Raw genomic sequence first — 19,976 nt, 5'->3', positions numbered from 1 at the left:
AAAATCGCACCACTGTACTCCAGCCTGGGTGACAGAGCAAGACTCCGTCTCAAAAAAAAAAAAAAATTCACTTGTTTCCCTTTACTTTTTTTCTTTTTTTGGTATGAGTTTGGTAAGAAATCTCTACTTTTTAAACATTTTTTAAATGTTGGCTCCCTGGTGTGTACCTGTGGCAGTTCTCAAGGAAGCAGGGTGGGTAGCCTAAGGATGCGGGCAGCAAGTTGTATGCCTCTCCTGTATCATCCAGGAAGTGCTACTGTGGGTGCACGGGTGACCCTGCCTCATCTGGCACCAACTCAAGTCACCGCCCTCCAAGCAGTTCCTGCCACATGGACCCTATTGCAGCTAACCTGGCCCCCAACTTCCCCGTTCCTGTGCTATCCCAAATACCAGGGTACTTTTGGTCCAAAGAGACACAGAGACTCGCTTGCACACAGCAGGCACTGAGTAAACGTTAGCTATTCACCTGCCGGTCTCTTAAGTTGAGAACTCTGGATTCCTAATCCTAAATACAGCATGGCGGCCCAGCGCAGTGGCTCATGCCTGTAGTACCAACACTTTGGGAGGCTAAGACGGGAGGATTACTTGAGGCCAGGAGTTCAAGACCAGCCTGGGCAACACAGAGAGACCTCATCCTTAACAAAAAAAGTTAAAATATTTTAAAAATTAAAAAATAAACACAGCATGCCTCATGTAACACAGGAGACACAAAACCGCTCCAGTGCATCTGCAAAAACAAGAAAGATGGCCCCCAGGACCCAGGGATTCACTCTCTTCCTTTAAATCAAAAGTTCTCTCAAAGACCAGAGGTCCTGTTTTCCATCTATTTTTGGAAAGTTTCTCACTATGGCATTCATTCTCTCTCCATTTAAAAAAATCCGTTATCCATTTCCTTTAGCAATGTGTTCTAATAATTAAAGCTGAGAAACTGTCATGCAGGAGAAGAAATAAAGAGGGGGCCTATCTCCCCTCCCTACCAGCTTGAAACACCTGCAGGAAGCCAGTCAGAAACCAGTCTCCTCACTCCTTGTCCCTAAGGATGGCCCAGGCCTAAGGCCTCCCGCAGGGTCCAAAGGTAGAAAAACAGGAGGGTCACCATGGTGTTGGACAGTATGGCTAGAAGTAGCCACCAAGCCAGCCTTCTCAGCCAGACAGGGTGAGTAATGTACATGTGTGTAGGTGTGGTGTGTGCCTGTGTTGGGGAGGATGTATGCAAGTCTAAGCTACTGCTACACAGAGAACAAAGCAGAGCAACAGTCACCTTCATAAACCCCACCAGTGTTCCCTGTGTAGTTTGTGACCACAGCAACTCCAAGCATCTAGACTCACAGGCTTTCTGTGGACAGATCTCAAGAGCGCACTCAGGCTGGCAGCTTCATGGCTCAAGGGGTCAATAATGAACACACTCACCAGATTCTCAATGAACTACTGACCTTAAATGGAACAACAACTTCCCCTCTCTGCTACCTCAAACACAGTGTGTGGTCTAGGCAGACCCACTGTGACCCCTTCACACCCTGCCACTGGACCTCTGGAAATGAAAGGCTTTGGGATCAACCCAGTCACCAGCAGAGATCCAAGGAACCCAGGATACTGTCCCTACCACAACGCCAGCTTTAAAACTCAGGACTGGGAGGGGCAAAATACAGGGAGGGTGAACCATGGTCTCTCCCCTCATCCTCAGTGGCATGAATGCCTGGGCTGGAAGCCACTGGAAATTAATGGGCAGCTTGGGATAGGGTCCAGTGAGGCATCACTGTACTCACCACAGCCAAAAATAACATTCTGCCCAATTCTGCCCAATTCTATCCCATTGTGAAAGCAGCAGGCAGCAAGGACACACAGAGAGTAACCTCTATGACCAAGAACTCCTGGGAGGTCTGGGTCTCATCTTTGCTGTCCTTGCTTTAAGGACACTGTGCAGAGCTCAAAATGTCAGTCAAGCTGAAGTGAGGTCCCTACCCACTGCATTCTCTCTAGGCTCCACCACACCTAGGCAGAGAGGCAACTCCAGTGTACCCAGTGGGAGTCAACAGGAGCCCCGCCGGGCAGAGGAACAGGATATCAGTCCTAAATATTGTATCCCAGTATTGTTGAGTTCCCAAAGGCTCTTAGTGTGCCAGTGACTCCCAGTGTCTGGTAACTGATCTCAAGCCCTCTTCTGGCTGATCTCAGAGACAGGAAAGCCAACTCTTGGTCATGACAAACAGCAGCACCCAACACAAAGCTGCAAAAACTGTCTCCAGAACTTCATGAAATTCACACATGTACTCCTTAGGACAAGGACCCTCCTGACCCCTGACCTCCTGTACCTGTCTTCAGGACCACCAGGTGCGCGGCGTCATCCCGAACATAGGAGACGGCGGCGATGTCATGGATGGGCACCCTGAGGATGATATCCTCCCCGTCCCTCCAGGCCAGCTTGACGTTGTATGCAGACAGGCTGAGCACAGCATCGTGCTCCTGAGTCAAGTGTCCCGGAAGCTGGTGGGCTCTCTGGAAAGAACCACAGGGCGTCAGAAATGCAGACTCAGCTGTCAACCGGCATGGGGCTCTTCTCCTGAGAATATTGTGCTGGCCGATGTCACACATATGACAAATGCTGAGTGAATAAGGTCAGTGTTATTCCCCTCAGAATAGTGCTTGTTCCAGGGACACCAATGTGTTCAAACCATTTGGGAGATTCTTCTGGAACTGCCTTCAGATTCGGACTTACGGCACGTGGTTTGAAATATCTTGAAAATGTAAGTTCTGGAAATAGCCCAAAAATCACATTGAGCAAGTCTCGAGAATCAAGTTAATGTCCATACTAAGGAATAGTCTTTATGGCCAAGAGCCAAGTGTACCCATAATGTGATGAGACTGGCTCATTCCTCACAGCCACGAGGCCAAGTGTACAGGGACCAAGGGCTGGTGGGGGCTGAGGGCTAGTGCACAGGGTTAAGAGGATAGGGTTACCTTTGCATTGTCTATGAAATGCAGGATTTCAGTCCTACTGGAGGGATTCAGGTATCCTGGTATGGACGTTAACTGACCTAAATACTGAAAGAAAGTGAAGAAAAAAAATGCCATGAGAAATGGGAGCTGAGCCAACACCACCATCACTACCGCCGAGAGCACAAACCAAGTGCTTCATACTCAGGCCACCAGGCCCATGGGTCTCCAATCTGGCTCATGTGGAGGGCCAACTCTAGGAAGAGAGTCCTGGGTTCTTACAGAAATCTCTACTGGCTGAGGACAGTGCTGCTCCATCTCCTACTATTCTACAGTGAAGGTCATCATCAAAAGTCCTGCAGTGGACATCCCAAACTACTAGTACCAAAACTACTAGTTTTGGTAGAATCCGTATTCTAAAACAGGGATGGCCAGTGTTTTCTAGTCACTGCTGAGGAAACTGAAAACAATGGCACCATGCACAACTTCACTAAAAAATAAACTTAACTCAATTGCAAAAGTCAACGCAGCTGAGAAATGAGCATAAATAGGAAAAATGAAGTGGTATGGTTTCAAAGTGTCCCCCAAAAAGCATGTGCTGGAAACTTAGTCCCCAAATGCAACAGTGTTAAGGATGGGGCCTTTAAGAGGTGATTAGGCTGGGTGCAGTGGCTTAGGCCTGTAATCCCAGTACTTTGGGAGGCCAAGGCGGGTGGATCACCTGAGGTCGGGAGTTCGAGACCAGCCTGACCAACATGGGGAAACCCTGTTTCTACTAAAAATACAAAATCAGCTGGACGTGGTGGATCATGCCTATAATCCTAGCTACTCGGGAGGCTGAGGCAGGAGAATTGCTTGAACCCGGGGGGCGGAGGTTGCAGTGAGCCGACATCGCGCCATTACACTCCAGCCTGGGCAACAAGAGCAAAACTCTGTCTCAAAAAAAAAAAAAAAAAAAAAAAAAAAAAAAAAAAAAAAGCTGATTAGGCAACAAGAGCTCTGCCCTTGTGAGCAGATTAATGCTGTTATCCTGGGAGGGGGTTTGTTATCTCAGGAGCAGGTTCCTGATAAAAGGTCAAAAAATGAATTTGACCCCCTTCCCTCTCCTGCCCTTCCGCCTTTCGCCCTGGGATAACATAAGATGCAGATGCAGCCCCTCACCAGCTGTGCCCTTCAACGTTAAATCCTCTAGCCCCCAGAACTAAACGATTTTTTTTTCTTTTTTTTTTGAGACAGGGTCTCACTCTGTAACACAGGCTGGGGTGAGGAGGCGTGATCTTGGCTTACTGCAACCTCTGCCTCCCAGGCTCAAAGCAATTGTTCTACCTTAGCCTCCTGAGTAGCTGGGACTACAGAGGTGTGCCACCACACCTGGCCTAATTTTTGTAGAGACAGGGTTTTGTCATGTAGCCCAGGTTGGTCTTGAACTCTTGGACTTAAGCAATCTGCTCACCGCAGCCTCCCAAAGTGCTGGGATTACAGGTGTGAGGCACCATGCCCAGCCTAGAAATTTCTATTCATTATAAATTTCCCAGTCTGTGGTATTTGTTATAGCAGCACAAAACAGACTAAAACATTTAGTAAACAGGTTTTTTTGGTCACACATGGCTGTGAGGCACTTGGCTTAGCAAACCTCCATGACACAGGGCCTCAGGTGCAGAAGGCTGTGGGCAGCAGCACTGTACCTGCTGTGCTCCTGCCTGTATCTTACCAACCACCATAACATTTTTAATGTTTCTGTTTTTTAAAATGGGTTGCTGATTCTTCCCAAGAACAGGCTTCTTGCACTCAACATTTTTCAGTTGTTCATTACCTCACACAGTTAAGTTCTCTATTAAAAAAGAATGAAATTCCAATTTCTTGTCTGGCTTGTAAAGGGCTCAGAAGTCATCACTCCCATCCTCACAAGAAAGCTGGCAAACTTACAATCAATGACTGTTCTTAGATCCATCAGATAATTGAGGTCACACGAAAAAACAATAACTCCAAAGATGGAGAGACAGATATGCAATGCTAAGAATCACAGCTCATTGTGCAGCAGAAACCCTAGAGCCAGCACCAGCGGAGAGGAAAGGGGAACTGATAAATGGCAGAGACTGAACACGGACCAGTATGAGACAAAAACTCCAGGGGAACAGTCACTGGGGAGGTCCCCATACCAGTCTGAGTTTTACCACTAGGAGCCCCACCAGGCTGTCAGGGTGAGACTGGAGAAACATCTCCTCATACTCTGGCAGGAGGAGGGAAAATACATCATTTAAAAGTATAACCAGGCCAGGTGTGGTGGCTCATGCCCATAATCCCAGGACTTTGGATGGCCAAGGCGGGAGGTTTGCTTGAGGTCAGGAGTTTGAGACCAGCCTGGGAAACATGGTGAGACCCTATCTCTACAACAACAACAAAATAGTTGGGCATGGCGGTGTGCCTGTGGTGCCAGCTACTCAGGAGGCTGAGGTGGGAGGATCATTTGAGCCCAGGAGGTCGAAGCTGCAGTGAGTCATGATGGTGCCACAGCACTCCAGTTTCCCAATCAACATATAAAGGGCTCAGAGGTCATCTCAAAAAAAAAAAAAGAAGAAGAAGAAAGAAAAGAAAAAGGAATGACCAGAGCATTCTGTTATCCTTAACAAAGGCCTTTCCTCAAGGAAAACTATTTTACCAGAGCCTAACCACCTAGGGGTAAGGAAACACCCAATTCCTGCCTCCTCTATCGTTTATGTCTCTCCTAAGGAGGAGGAAAAAAACAAAACTAAGAAGTACATGTGAAGGCCACGGCCCAGGGACACAGGCTCACTAAAACACTGAGACCTAATTCCAGGACTACAGAACACTTCCTCTCCCCTGAAAGCCTCATCAACAGGACCCCTGTGTAGTAACAGGGATGCACACCTACAAGAACTGCAAGCTTCAGACTCTATTTAAGAAGGAACCTTGAAGAAAACCCAAAAACAATGGAACACAAAAACAAGGACACACAGGAGATTTTATCCCCCAGCATCTACAAGGGCAGCAAACAGTAAGCACAGCCCAACTCCCAGCCAGACAAACATACCTCACACTAAGGCCTATTAACCCGATGCCTAAGTTCCTCATATCAGAAACAGACTCAGACATGGTGGAGATTTTGGAACTACCAGATTGGGAATTTAAAACAACTACGATTAATATGGTAATGGCTCTAATGGAAAAAGTAGACATCATGTAAGAACAGACAGGCAGCATAAGCAGAGATGGAAACCCTAAGCAACAATCAGTAGGAAATGCCAGAAAACAAAAGTCCTGTAACAGCAATGGGGACTGCCTTCGGCAAGCTCAAGAGGCTGGACACAGCCAAGGAGAGACTCTCTGAGCTTAAGAATAAGTCAACAGAAACCTCCAAACGTGAAAATCAAAGGGAAAAAAGAATGAAAGAAAGAAAACAGAATATGCAAGAACTGTGGGACAGTTACAAAAGGTATAACATATGTGCAATGAGGATATCAAGAGAAAGAAAAGAACACAATAACTATTTGGAGTAATGAGAGCTGAGAAGGTCCCCAAACTAATGTCAGACACCCACCCACAGATCCAATGAGATCAGAGAACACGAAACGGTAAAAAGCAGGGAATCTACACTGAGGCAAATCACATCAAATTGCAGAAATCAAAGACAAAAAGAGAATCAGAAAGGAAGACTATCTCTTCTGCAGAAATCTGGAGATTTTTTCCACAGGAAAAAAACACCCTACCTATAAAATAGCAAGAAAAAGAATGACACTGGACTTCTCTTCAGGAACCATCCAAGCAAGAAGATAATTGATTCTGTATCCAGTGAAATTACCCTTCAGAAGTGAAAGAGAAATGATTTTTCTCAGAAAAACAATAACTCAGGGATTTAACATTTCAAGAAAAGTTAAAAGAACTTCTTCAGAGAGAATGAAAATGATATAGTCAGAAACTCTGATTTATGTAAAGGGGAAAAGCATCAGAGAAGAAATAAAGGTAGGTAAAATTAGTATTTTTTTTCTTATTTTAATTGCTCTAACACATTAACAGTTTGTTCAAAATAAAATTTGTGTATTGGGTGACTGTAGCCTAAGGATAAATGAAATAAATGACAGCAATGTTATAAGCAGCGGGACGAGTGAATTGGGAATACTTGGTTACAAGGTATTTGCACTACCTGTGAAGCAGCACAGCATTATTTGAAAGTGGATTTTGATTAGTTGTGAATGTATATTGTAAACCTTAAGGCAACCACTAAAATAAATATATATATACACACACATACATTTTTGAGACAGGGTCTTGCTCTGTCACCCAGGCTGGAGTGCAGTGGCACGATCACAGCTCACTGCAGCCTCAACCTCCCGGGCTGAAGTGATCCTCCCACCAGTAGGTGAGACTACAGGCACATGCCACCAGGCCCAGCTAATTTTTGAATTTTTTGTAGAGGCAGACAGGGTTTTGCCATGTTGCCCAGTCTGGTCTCGAACTCCTGAGCTCAACTGATCCGCCCACCTCGGCCTTCAAAAGTGCTGGGAATACAGGCATGAGCCACCACACCTAGCCTGTATTTTTTGGGGTTTTTTCTTTTTTTTTTCTTTTTTTTTTTTTTTAAGAGACAGGGTTTCACCACATTGCCTAGGCTAGTCTTAAACTCCTAGGTTCAAATGATCCTCCTGCCTTGGCCTCCTGAAGTGCTGGGATTACAGGTATGAGCCACCATGCCTGGCCAAAAGTTTTAAATAAAATATTAGCAAATTGAATCCAATAATGTATTAATAATTATATACCATGATCAAGCGGGATTTATCCCAGGTGTGCAAGGCTCATTCACTGTTCAAATATCAATCATTGTAGCGGGGGCGGTGGCTCATGTCTACAATCCCAGGATTTTGGGAGGCCAAGACAGGAGGATCACCTGAGGTCAGGAGTTCAAGACTAGCATGGCCAACATGGTGAAACCCAGTCTCTACTAAAAATAAGAAAATTAGGCTGGTCATGGTAGCTCACACAATTAAAAACTGGGCAAATGACTTGACACTTCTCTAAAGATACACAGATGGCCAATAAGCCAAGCCTAATTTTCAACATCAATAGTTATTAGGGAAATGCAAATCAAAACCATAATGAAATACCACTTCACACCCACTAGGATGGCTACATTTTTTTAAATAGTGACGGGGGTGGGATCTCACTTTGTTGCCTAGGCTGGTCTTGAACTCCTGAGCTCAACTGATCCTCCTGCCTCGGCCTCCCGAAGTGCTAGGATTACAGGCATGAGCCACCACACCCGGCCTAGACTGCTTTTTAAAAAAGGGAAAATGACAATTGTTGGCAAAGATACGGAGATATTGAAACCCTGTGCATTACTGGTGGGAATGTAAAATGATACTCCTGTGAAAAGCAATATGGTGGTTCCTCAAAAAATTAAACACAAAATAAGCATATGATTCAGTAACTCCACTTCTGGGTATATATACAAAATAAAAGCAGTGGCTTGAAAAGACATTTGTACACCCATGTTCATAGCAGCATGATTCACAATCAACTAAAGCAAGAAACAACTCAAATGTTCATTGACAGATAAGTGAATAAACAGAATGTGGTCTATACATACAACGAAATGTTGTTCAGCCTTAAAAGCAACGGAAATGCTGACACATGCTACAACATGTGGTAAGTGAAATAAGCCAGTCACAAAAGGACACTGTGCTAAGTGAAATAAGCCAGTAACAAAAGGACAAATATTGTATGATTCCACTCACATAAGATACCTAGAGTAGTCAAATCATAGAGACAAAAAGTAAAGCAGTGGTTGCCAGGGGCTGTCGGAGGAAGATGGAGAGGCATTGTCTAATGGGAACATGGTTTCGGTAAGAGCTGATGGGAAGCTCTGGAGATGGACAGTGCTGATGGTTGCACAACAGTGTGAATTGATTTTACGCCATTGAACTCGACACTTGAAAATGATTAAGATAGTAAATCTTTTTTTTTTTTTTTTGAGATGGAGTCTCGCTTTGTCGCCCAAGCTAGAGTACAGTGGTGCGATCTCAGCTCACTGCAACCTCCGCCTCCCGGGTTCAAGTAGTTATCTGCCTCAGCCTCCCAAATAGCTGGGATTATAGGCACCCGTCACCACACCCGGCTAATTTTTTTGTATTTTTAGTAGAGATGGGGTTTCACCATCTTGGCCAGGCTGGTCTTGAACTCCTGACCTCGTGATCCACCCGCCTTAGCCTCCCAAAGTGCTGGGATTACAGGCGTGAGCCACCAGGCCTGGCTGATAATAAATCTTATGTATCTTTTACCACAATAAAAAATTTCATCTTATTAGTTTTATTCAATAATTTCATTTGCTATCCCTCCTAGTTTTGCATCATCCACAAATATTATTCTCTGTTCTCAAAAGGGTAATAAAAAATATTGACTACGATGGGGTCATATGTCAAGTGCTTTGCTGAAACAAAAGTACCCTGGAATTAAGTTTACAGAATTGCACAGGAATTCTCCCTGGCCTCCCTGTGGCTGGGGTGACACGACATCATCATCACTATCTTGCTTTTCTTTGGTGTTATCCAAAATCTGGCCATAATGCTTCAAAAACTCAGGCTCACAGACCTCTAAAGAGGATTCACGATTTCTTCCTATAGGGATGAATCTTTACTCATTTGAGATTTCTTTCACTGTGAAATATTTATATTAGTAAAACAACTTTTATCAGTAAAGAAAAAGTACAGCTGTAATCCTTGTTCTAATATCTGAATAGGACACAGTATGTATGCCTCCTGGACAGTTCTCACAACGGGCTCCCCATCTGCCCTGGGAAACCCTGTCTCCTGGGTGTCCCCTGGCCAACACCCAGTGCCCCTATGGCAATGCCATGCCCAGCCTACACCCACTGTCCCAGCAAGCCAAGAGCACAGCTACGAGAGAGAGGACCATGGTGAAGCAGTGAGAGAGCAAGGGGACATCTGACCAGCCAGCCATCAGCTCCATTAGTTCTGAGATTAGTGAAAGAAGACAGTATGGCCAGGCAGCCTCTCACACACCATTGCCTGACTGCCAGCCACACAGCTCCATGCTGGCAGGCTCACCCCCTCCTCAAGCACCTTGTCTAGGGGTTGGGGTAGGGGAATCGGCTCTAAACAGAAAGTTCTTCTAAAAATAACTTCTGACAAGATACAATGGAAGTGTTTTTTGTTTGTTTGTTTTTGTTTTTTTTTTTTTAATATTGATACCAAATCAGTCTCCCAATAACTTCTCTTTATTGGCCTTGATTGATAAGGTTCCCATGGCAGGGTCTGGGCCCTGACAGGGAAGGAACAGGATTCTGAGATTTGGGATGGGGATAGCTGGGTAAATGCCTTTGAGAAACTTAGTCCTCAAATTCTTCTTAAAACTATGCCTACAGAAGTGACCTATCCCCTTTTGTTGTACGACAGAAGCCCCCCCAACACTCCTTGCTTGAATATAACACATAGGCCTCAAATGAAATGGGACTCTCATGAGATAATGCTTGCTCTCCCCAGAATCTGCCCTGTCCACTTCTCATGGCTGGGACTCGCTACAGGATGTGCCTAACGAGTTCTCACAGAGCTGGAGAATATACCTGGGAGAGGACCTCAACGTGTTGGATCCAGGGGGACAGAATATTAAGCTGAAAGGGAGATCTTCTGTACTAGGGCACATACTATAACACAGCATTTAACACCCTGAGTGGGGGGTCCAGAGGCCGTTCTCAGATACTGCTGGCAGGCTCTTCAAGTTCAGCATAAGTGATGACTCATATTAAAGCAGAGATTGTGAGACTGCTGTGGCAAAGTGGATCCAGGTATCGAAAGGCTCGGGAGAGTGGACATACTACAATTGACCTACAAAATGACAGGAAAGCCCACCAGTGGCCCATGTCCCTCGGGAGAACATGATGGCATTCCATCAACCATGGCACTAATGAGTGTGCAGAAGGACCACGGGCATCACTGAGAAGCTCTGTGCTGGCCGGCCTCCAAAGGGGAAGCTAACCATCAGGTGTGCTTGTACAGAACTGGGTTCCCCAGGAGCAAGGGGATAACAAGACTCTCCCTAGCAGAAGCCAGGGAGCAGCACTGACTCGCATAGAGCAGGTGTAGGTGTCAGCCAGTAACAGGCAGCAAGGTCAAAATAGCAGCCAGGGGAGCCTGGGCTCCATGCAGGGATCTATGGAGACAGCTCACAGAATGCTGGAGTTTCCATGGGCAGGACAGATACGAAGCCAACAAGGGTGCTGCTTAATATATATAAACAAGAAAAATCAAAACGGAATAAGCAGAAGGCTAAGGTGAGCTTCTGCAATGCAAAGTGTCAATTCCTGACTGTTTCTAGATCTGGAGCAGCTCTCAAACTCAGACACACTGACTGAAGGAAAGACCAAGTCTGCGTGGGAGTCAATCTGCAACACCAAGGCAAGTACACGACACAGTGATTTCCCCAACGACACAGTGATTTCCCCAGCGCTCCCCAAAGCGACTTCATTCACCTGGGTAAAAGTACCATGGGAACTGAAAGTCTTCAGAGGTTTTTGAAATAGAGGGTCTGAGACGATGCTGATACTTAGGGACCCAAACTGTCAACAAGGTCCTCCACAGAGTAGGAACATATGGGAGTCAGATAATACATGAAGCCCAGCCAGGTACACCTCAAAGTGCATCCACTGGATAAAGACTCAACTGGTGGCCATCTGCCCACTTCCCTGAATATAAGAGACGTAATACAAGAGGAACGGACATACTTAGCACTTTGTAGAATCCTCCTATTGGTCCTCTGATCTAAAGAATAAGAGCTACTGAAGTAGAAAAGGCCATTTGGGCCGGGCGCGGTGGCTCAAGCCTGTAATCCCAGCACTTTGGGAGGCCGAGACGGGCGGATCACGAGGTCAGAAGATCGAGACCATCCTGGCTAACACGGTGAAACCCCGTCTCTACTAAAAATACAAAAAACTAGCCGGGCGAGGTGGCGGCGCCTGTAGTCCCAGCTACTCGGGAGGCTGAGGCAGGAGAATGGCGTAAACCCGGGAGGCGGAGCTTGCAGTGAGCCGAGATCCGGCCACTGCACCCCAGCCTGGGCGACAGAGCAAGACTCCGTCTCAAAAAAAAAAAAAAAAAAAAAAAGAAAAGGCCATTTGGAAGCCCCTGAAATTTATCCTGACCCCTGACCCCTGGCCATAGTAAATCAAAAACAGTATCATTTCCCAGTGGGAAAAGCAAATTAATGCTGCTCTTGAAAACGTAAATGAAACAGGGTAGGGGTCCCCATCTCATGCCCAGTCTGGCTCCTATAGAAATTATGGTGGGTAAACTGTGGTAGATGACTGTAGACTGCCACAAACTGAGCTAAATGGAATCTTTACTCAAGTGAATAAATAATCTTGGGTACATGGTTTGTAGCTATTGATGTGGTAAACACTTCTTCCTCAAAACTATCAGGAACTGCTGATGTTCCTGTAGGATGGACAACAGTACATGTTCACGTTCGTACTGCAAGACTGTGCTAAGAGTGCCAGCTGCAGGAACAGGTGGCCCAAACCCAAACACTTTCCAGCAGAGGTGTTCTGAAGCCTCTCCTGTAAATTGCACCCACAGCCTCAGAAAGGGTTCCCAATACACAGCTGACAGAAAGAAAATCCCAAGCGTGGTTCACATACTTAGATACAAGCAAATACACTACAACCCTTCACCGTGGCAGACCTGCCGGCAGGATACCAATTCTGCAGCCCTGATAAGGCATCATCCCCTCAAAGAGACCAACCAGTTGTCCTGTCTGCCGGCCAGCTGAATACTTCAGAACTCCTTTGACCCTGCAATAAGAAACAATTGTTCTGGCAAAAATTAGCACGTGCTCCACATAAGGGTTTGCCTCTCCTGCCTGCAACAGCTGCCAAACTACTCTCCAAGGGCTTGTGGGGCGTGTGGTTGCCGATGTGGGACAGCATGTACCATCACCTTGGATCAAGGGACTCAGTGCTAAAGGAGGTACAGCAGCAGGCACATGACCATGGAATTCAACGTCCCATAAAACACCCTCACGCATGTAATCCCAGCACTGTGGGAGGCCGAGGCGTGTGGATCATGAGGTCAGGAGATTGAGACCATCCTGGCTAACAAGGTGAAATCCCGTCTCTACTAAAAATACAAAAAATTAGCCGTGTGTGGCCAGACGTGGTGGCTCACGCCTGTAATCCCAGCACTTTCGGAGGCCAAGGGGGGTGGATCATGAGGTCAGGAGATCAAGACCATCCTGGCTAACACAGTGAAACCCTGTCTCTACTAAAAATACAAAAAATTAGCCAGGCGTGGCCGGGTGCAGTGGCTCACGCCTGTAATCCCAGCACTTTGGGGGGCCGAGATGGGCGGATCACGAGGTCAGGAGATCAAGACCATCCTGGCTAACACAGTGAAACCTCATATCTACTAAAAATATAAAAAATTCGCCGGGCATGGTGGCATGCGCCTGTGGTCCCAGCTACTCGGGAGGCTGAGGCAGGAGAATGGCGTAAACCCGGGAGGCGGAGCTTCCAGTGAGCCAAGATCGTGCCACTGCACTCCAGCCTGGGCGACTGAGCAAGACTCCATCTCAAAACAAAAAACCCTAAACACTGGAGCGGTCATCCTGATAAAGCTGTGGCCAGCTGGGAGATTGGGAGATGACACCCTGAAAGGATGCCCCCTCTCCTTTAGGATGCAGTTACATCTAAACCAATAGTTGCTACATGGTGTCATGTCCCCAGTGGGTTGAATGAGGCCTTGGGTCCCACTGAAGTAGTCAGGGCTGTAGTTCATCTGGAGAGGTTTCCAGAAATTATGACCAAATGCCTCTGGAGAAGCTGAGTCTGGATGGAGTGAACTTAACTTGAGAAATACATGGATGAGGGAGTGCAGGGTGGAGTGTAGTACAGGCAGTGGCGTCCCACCCAGGGCCCCCCACTGCTCTGAGTGTGGATGGGTAACACCCTAAGCTACTTCTGTCTTCACCGAGCTGTGGCATTCTAGGCTTTAGAGCATGAATCAGCATTGAAATTAACCCGAGTCTATGATTTTCAGGCATCTTTCCCCTCTGCCCTACCCTATCCCCTTCACTCTTTCTCTTGAGTATGCCCTTAACAGATCAGTGGAACATGATCCCCAGTTTCAGGCTCTGCTGCACGAGAACCAATCGAAGACAATGATGAACAAAGACAAATGACAAACTAGGGGAAAACATTTAAAACTAACTTTACAGCAGAGGACTAACTTACCTGACATACTGAGAGCTACTGCAAAGATATAAGAAAAGAAGCAACAACCCACTAGAAAAAATGGGCAATGGATCTAGAAATGTAGTCTGAAAGAGACCTGACTTTTGACCATTTGAAAGACACTCAACCTCACTTATAAGTACAAACTATAATAAGAAAACATTTTAAGAATATCAGACTGGCAAAGATCAAAAAGTTTGAATAAACACTGTGTTCCTCAGAGGGTGGAGAAACAGGTACAGCTGTTCCTCAGTGTCTGCTGGGGATTGGTTCCAGGAGCCTCTTGGGATACCAAAATCTGCAGATGTTCAAGTTCCTCAAACAATATGGCAGTATTTTTCGCACATAACCTACACTCCTCCTGTATAACAGTCATGCATCACTCAACAACAGGGATACATTCTGAGAAATCTGTCATTCGGCAATTTCATCATTGAGTGAACATCACAGAGTGTAATTACACAAACCCAGATGGTACATATAGCCTCCTACACACCTAGGCTATAAGGTATTGCTCCTATTGCTCCCAGGCTACAACCTCTACAGCATGTTACTGTATGAATACTGCAGGTAACTGTAACACAATGGTGAGTATTTGTGACTCTAAATACATTCAAACACAGAAAAGGTAATGCGTTGTGCTACAATGTTAAGACAGCTACGTCACTAGGCAATGGAAATTTTTTTAGCTCCCTTATAATCTCATGGGACCATTGCCATACATGTAGTCTGTCGTTGACCAATATGTTGTTATATGGCCAAGACTGTACTTCAAATTATCTCTAGATTACTTATTACCTAATACAATGTAAATGTTATGTAAATAGTTGCTACACTGTATTTTTAAAAATTCGTATTTTTTTAATTGTTGTAGTGGTTTTTTTAATTGTTTTTTTTGAATATTTTCAACCCACAGTTGCTTGACTCCTCGGGTGAAGAACCTGCAGAGGTAGAGGGCCGCCTGCACACTCACAGAGTCCTCACGTATGCACTGACTTCAATCCTTTATGAAGAGCAATTTGGAAACGTATGTCAAATTAAAAAGTAACCTAGCCTTAGATCTAGAAACTCCACTTTTGTAATTTATCCTATAGGTAGAGTAAAACATGTATAACAGTTGAAAATAAATTAAAAATGTATTAATAAATCACTGGTTAAATAGAATATGACACAGCTATCTAAGGGCATATCATACAACTATTAAAATGGACAAGGCAGTTTTATGTGTGCTAATGTGAACACTCTGTGATAAATCAAGATATACTGTTCAGTGTAAAAAGCAAGGTGCAAACAGTGTACACCATGTAATCATTTGGGAAACAAATGCATGTGTATGCTCATATATGGACAGACTATAAAGACACGAGAATCTGGTTCAGCAATTCCTCCCACGGAGGACGCACATGATTTCTTTTCACAAAGAATCTCTTTGTTATCATTTGAATTTTGAACCATGTACATAAATTACATATTCAGTTAGATAAAAATAAATAATACGCTGGGCATGGTGGCTCACACTTGTAATCTATTACTTTGAGAAGCCAAGGCAGGAGGATCGCTTGAGCACAGGAGTTCGAGACCAGCCTGGGCAACATGGCAAGACCCCATCACTACAAAAAAAAATACAAAAATTAGCCAGGTGTGATGGAGCAACATGTGGTCCCAGCTACTCAGGAAGCTGAGGTGAGAGGATCACCTGAGCCTAGAGAAGTTGAGGCTGCAGTGAGTCATGACTGTGCCACTGCATTCCAGCCTGGGTGACAGAGTGAGACCCTGTCTCAAAAAATAATAGTAATAACAAATCTGAGAAGAGCTTCTTGGGTTTGGTATCACAAATGTGATTAATTACACTGTCCCATTATTAAAACCATACAGCAAGCCTGCTATGAGTCCATTCATAGTCACTAGGTGAGCCCACATGAGCCTTGCACTGCACCAAACCCTACTGGGGCAAATGTCAGCTTGTGATGGAAACTACAGAAAGAATGCCTTTTTTTTTTTTTTTTTTTTTTTGAGACGGAGTCTTGCTCAGTCGCCCAGGCTGGAGTGTGGTGGCGTGATCTCGGCTCACTGCAAGCTCTGCCTCCCAGGTTCACGCCATTCTCCTGCCTCAGCCTCCCGAGTAGCTGGGACTACAGGTGCCTGCCACCACGCCCGGCTAATTTTTTCCATTTTTTTAGTAGAGACAGGGTTTCGCGGTGTTAGCCAGGATGGTCTCAATCTCCTGACCTCGTGATCCACCCATCTCGGCCTCGGAAAGTGCTGGGATTACAGGCGTGAGCCACGGCGCCCGGCCTCTTTTTTTTTTTTTTTTTAGACAGAGTCTCACTCTGTCACCAGGCTGGAGTACAGTGGCACAATCTCAGCTCACTGCAACCTTCGCCTCCTGGGTTCAAGCGATTCTCCTGCCTCAGCCTCCCGAGTACCTGGGACTACAGGTGCACACCACCACATCCAGCTAATCTTCGTATTTTTAGTAGAGACGGGGTTTCACCATGTTGGTCAGGATAGTCTTGATCTCTTGACCTGGTGATCTGCCCGCCTCGGTCTCCCAAAGTAATGTTCCTACTTTATGAAGGTTTTGTGAAGATTAAATGAGAAAAATGTATTTAAAATGTTAAACAGTATTGCTGCACACAGTAAGCATTCCAAAACAGAAGCTACTTTAAATTCCTTTCAACTTGTTCATTAATGTTCATTCTAAATACAAAATACTTCCCATAACCACCACATTGGAGTAGGTGGGATTAAATGTCTTCTATCACTGGTGGATTTTATTGTTGTCATTGTTTTTATTTTATGAAATGTATACAGTTTAAAAAGGCAAATAAAGTTCAAAAAAATTGTAAAACAAAAAAACAACAATCTCCTTTACCAACAGGGACAACCCATCCACAAACCACTTCCAAGAGGCGGCCACACAGGAGTCTTCTGATTCTTCTAGCATCTAGAGCCATTTTTCTAAATAATAGGCTTATGTTGCGATTGCTTATCAATTTAAGACATTATTTATTGACTTCCAATTATATCACCATTCCCACTTTCCCTCTCTTTTCTTAAAACTTAGATAATTTTTCTTAATCAATACTTAGTTCTTACATCATTTTATTATCTACTTTCTCTCACTGACATGCCAAGTAGTAGTCAAATTACAATTTCTTTATAATTAAACTTTTATTTTAAGGTAACTGTAAATTCGCCTCTTATTATAAGAATGATACAGGGAGATCCATCGCTCCCTTTACCCTACTGCCCCCAGCAGTGACATCTTGCAGAACTATAGCACATCACACCAGGACACTGACGTAAACACAGCCAGAGCACCCATCACTGTGAGGACCCCTCCTGTTGCCCTTTATAGGCTCACCTACTTCTCTCCAACCCTAGCAAACCCTAATCTGTTCTCCACCTCAGAAACTGTGTCATTTCAAGGATGTCACAGACAGGAACATACGGTGTGAAAGCTTTCAGAATGGCTTTTTTCACTGAGCATAATTCTCTAGAGGCCCATCCAGGTTGCTGTGTAGTTTGTTCCTTTGTGGTTGCTTTAAGACAGGGTCTCACTGTCATCCAGACTGGAGCACAGTGGCGTGATCACGGCTCACTGCAGCCTCCACTTCCTGGGCTCAAGCAATTATCCAGCCTCAGTCTCCCCAGTAGGTGGGACTAAAGGCAGGTCCCACCATGCCCAGCCCTTCGTATTACTGAATAGTCTTTCATGGCATGGATGGACCTCATTTTGTTTAACCATTTATCCACCAAAGGACATGGAGTTGTTTCTAGTTTTGGGCTACTATGAATACAACTGTTTTGAATATTAATATGCAGGTTTTCATGTGAAGATAAATTTTCATTTCCCTGGGATAAATGCCTATGAGTGCAATTGCCAAGTTATTGGTAGTTGCATGTGGAGATTTAAAGAAACTGCCAGACTGTTTTCTAGAGTGGCGGTACCATTTTACATCCCTACCAGCAATGAATGAGGGGTCCAGTTCCTCCACATCATCTCCAGCATCTTGTTTTCTACTTTTTTTAAATTTAAGACATTCTGTTAGGTGTGTACTGGCAGCTCATTATGGTTTTAATGTGCATTTTCCTGATGGCTAATGATTTGAGCATATTTTCATATGCTTACTGCCATCTGTATATCCTCTTCAGTGAAGTATCTCCTCCTGTCTTTTGCTTATGTCTTAATTGGATTCTTTGTATTACTGTTGAAGTTTTGAGAGTTCTTTATATACTGTAGATACCAACCCTTTGTCAGATATGTGGTTTAAAAATATGTCCTCTCAGTCTGTAGCGTATCTTTTGTCTTTTATAGAGCAAAAGTTTTAAATTTTGATGAAGTCCACTTTATGTTTTTTCTTTTATGAATTATGCTTTAGGTATCAAGTCTCAAAACTCTTTGTGTAGCCCTGCATCCTGAAGATTTTCTATGCTTTTTCCTAGAAGTTGTATTTTATATTTAAGTCTATGATCCATTTTCAGTTAATTTTTGTATTTAAGTTGTGAAATTTAGGGCAAGATTCAATTTTTGCCTACAAATGTCCAACTGCTCCAGCACCATTTGTTAAAAGACTATCCTTTCTCCACTGAATTGTTTGTGAACCTCTGTCAAGAATCAGCTGGGCATATATGTGTGGATCTGTTTTTCATGACTTTGCTCCCCTGATCTCTGTGTCAGTCCCTCTGCAGGTACCGCACTGTCTTGATTGTGATAGCAGTATGATCTATCTTGAAATCAGGCAGGCTGACTCCTCTCATTTTCTTCTTTTTCAAAATTATTTTTAGCTATTCTACTTATTTTGCCTCTCCACTTAAAGAATAGCCTGAAATTTAAGATCGTGCCACTGCACTTTAAGAATAGTTTTGTTTATATCTACAAAAAGTTCTTGCTGAAATTTTGGTAGGAATTGTAAAATTCACTTTTAATAGTTACAAGCTATTCAAATTATTTCATATTGGATGGCTTGTAGTAGTAGTTTGTGCTTTTCAAGGAGTTGACCCATTTATATCAACTTAGGGATAACTAACATACTAACTAGGTTGAAACTTCAATCCGTGAATACAGTATGTCTCTCGATTTATTCAGACCTTTGATTTCTTTAATCAGTGTTGTATAGTTTTCAGCGTACAAATCTTATTCATGTTTTGTAAGATTTATATCCGTGTTTCATTTTTTAAGTGATTGTAAATGGTATTGATTTAATTTTGATATCCACATATTCATTGTTCGTACACGTATCTTGTTTGTCTGAGTTTTTTTTTGTTTGTTTGTTTTTGAGGTAGAGTCTCGCTCTGTCGCCCAGGCTGGAGTGCAGTGGCGCGATCTCGGCTCACTGAAAGCTCCGCCTCCTGGGTTCACACCATTCTCCTGCCTCAGCTTCCCAAGTAGCTGGGACTATAGGCGCCCACCACCAAGCCCCGCTAATTTTTTGTATTTTTAGTAGAGACGGGGTTTCACCGTGTTAGCCAGGATGGTCTCGATCTCCTGACCTTGTGATCCACCCGCCTCGGCCTGCCAAAGTGCTGGGATTACAGGCGTGAGCCACTGTGCCCGGCCCTGTTTGTCTGAGTTTTTAATCAAGAATGGGTGCTAAATTTTGTCAAATAAACTTTCTGCCATTGACTGATATAATCACGTGATTTTTCTTCTTTAGCTTGTTAATATGATGGATTACATTTTCTTTTTTTTTTTTTAAGCTGTGATTTTTCTTTTATTTCTGCAAATATATGGTATTATTAAGCAATTCATCTAACTTCTCATTTATGGAAATCAATACAAGTT

General features: G+C 44.3%; 1 protein-coding gene across 10 annotated transcripts in view; it reads right to left on the bottom strand.

Annotated features, from left to right (window-relative positions):
- Positions 1-19,976, bottom strand: part of CCM2 (CCM2 scaffold protein) — a 73,644-nt gene that overhangs the window by 9,569 nt on the left and 44,099 nt on the right. For 9 of the 10 annotated variants that reach the window (XM_030932147.1, XM_030932145.1, XM_030932142.1 and 6 more), the window contains 2 exons: positions 2,959-3,042; positions 2,313-2,496 (listed from right to left, as the gene is read on the bottom strand). In XM_030932147.1, coding sequence (XP_030788007.1) covers positions 2,313-2,496; positions 2,959-3,042 — 268 coding nt within the window. The remainder of the gene's footprint in view (positions 1-2,312; positions 2,497-2,958; positions 3,043-19,976) is intronic. The other variant, XM_010374586.2, reaches the window with a different exon arrangement.

Source organism: Rhinopithecus roxellana, chromosome 6 (genome assembly GCF_007565055.1).
Source record: "Rhinopithecus roxellana isolate Shanxi Qingling chromosome 6, ASM756505v1, whole genome shotgun sequence".
Taxonomy (NCBI): Eukaryota; Metazoa; Chordata; class Mammalia; order Primates; family Cercopithecidae; genus Rhinopithecus; species Rhinopithecus roxellana.
This window is presented reverse-complemented; position numbering and strand designations above follow the sequence as displayed.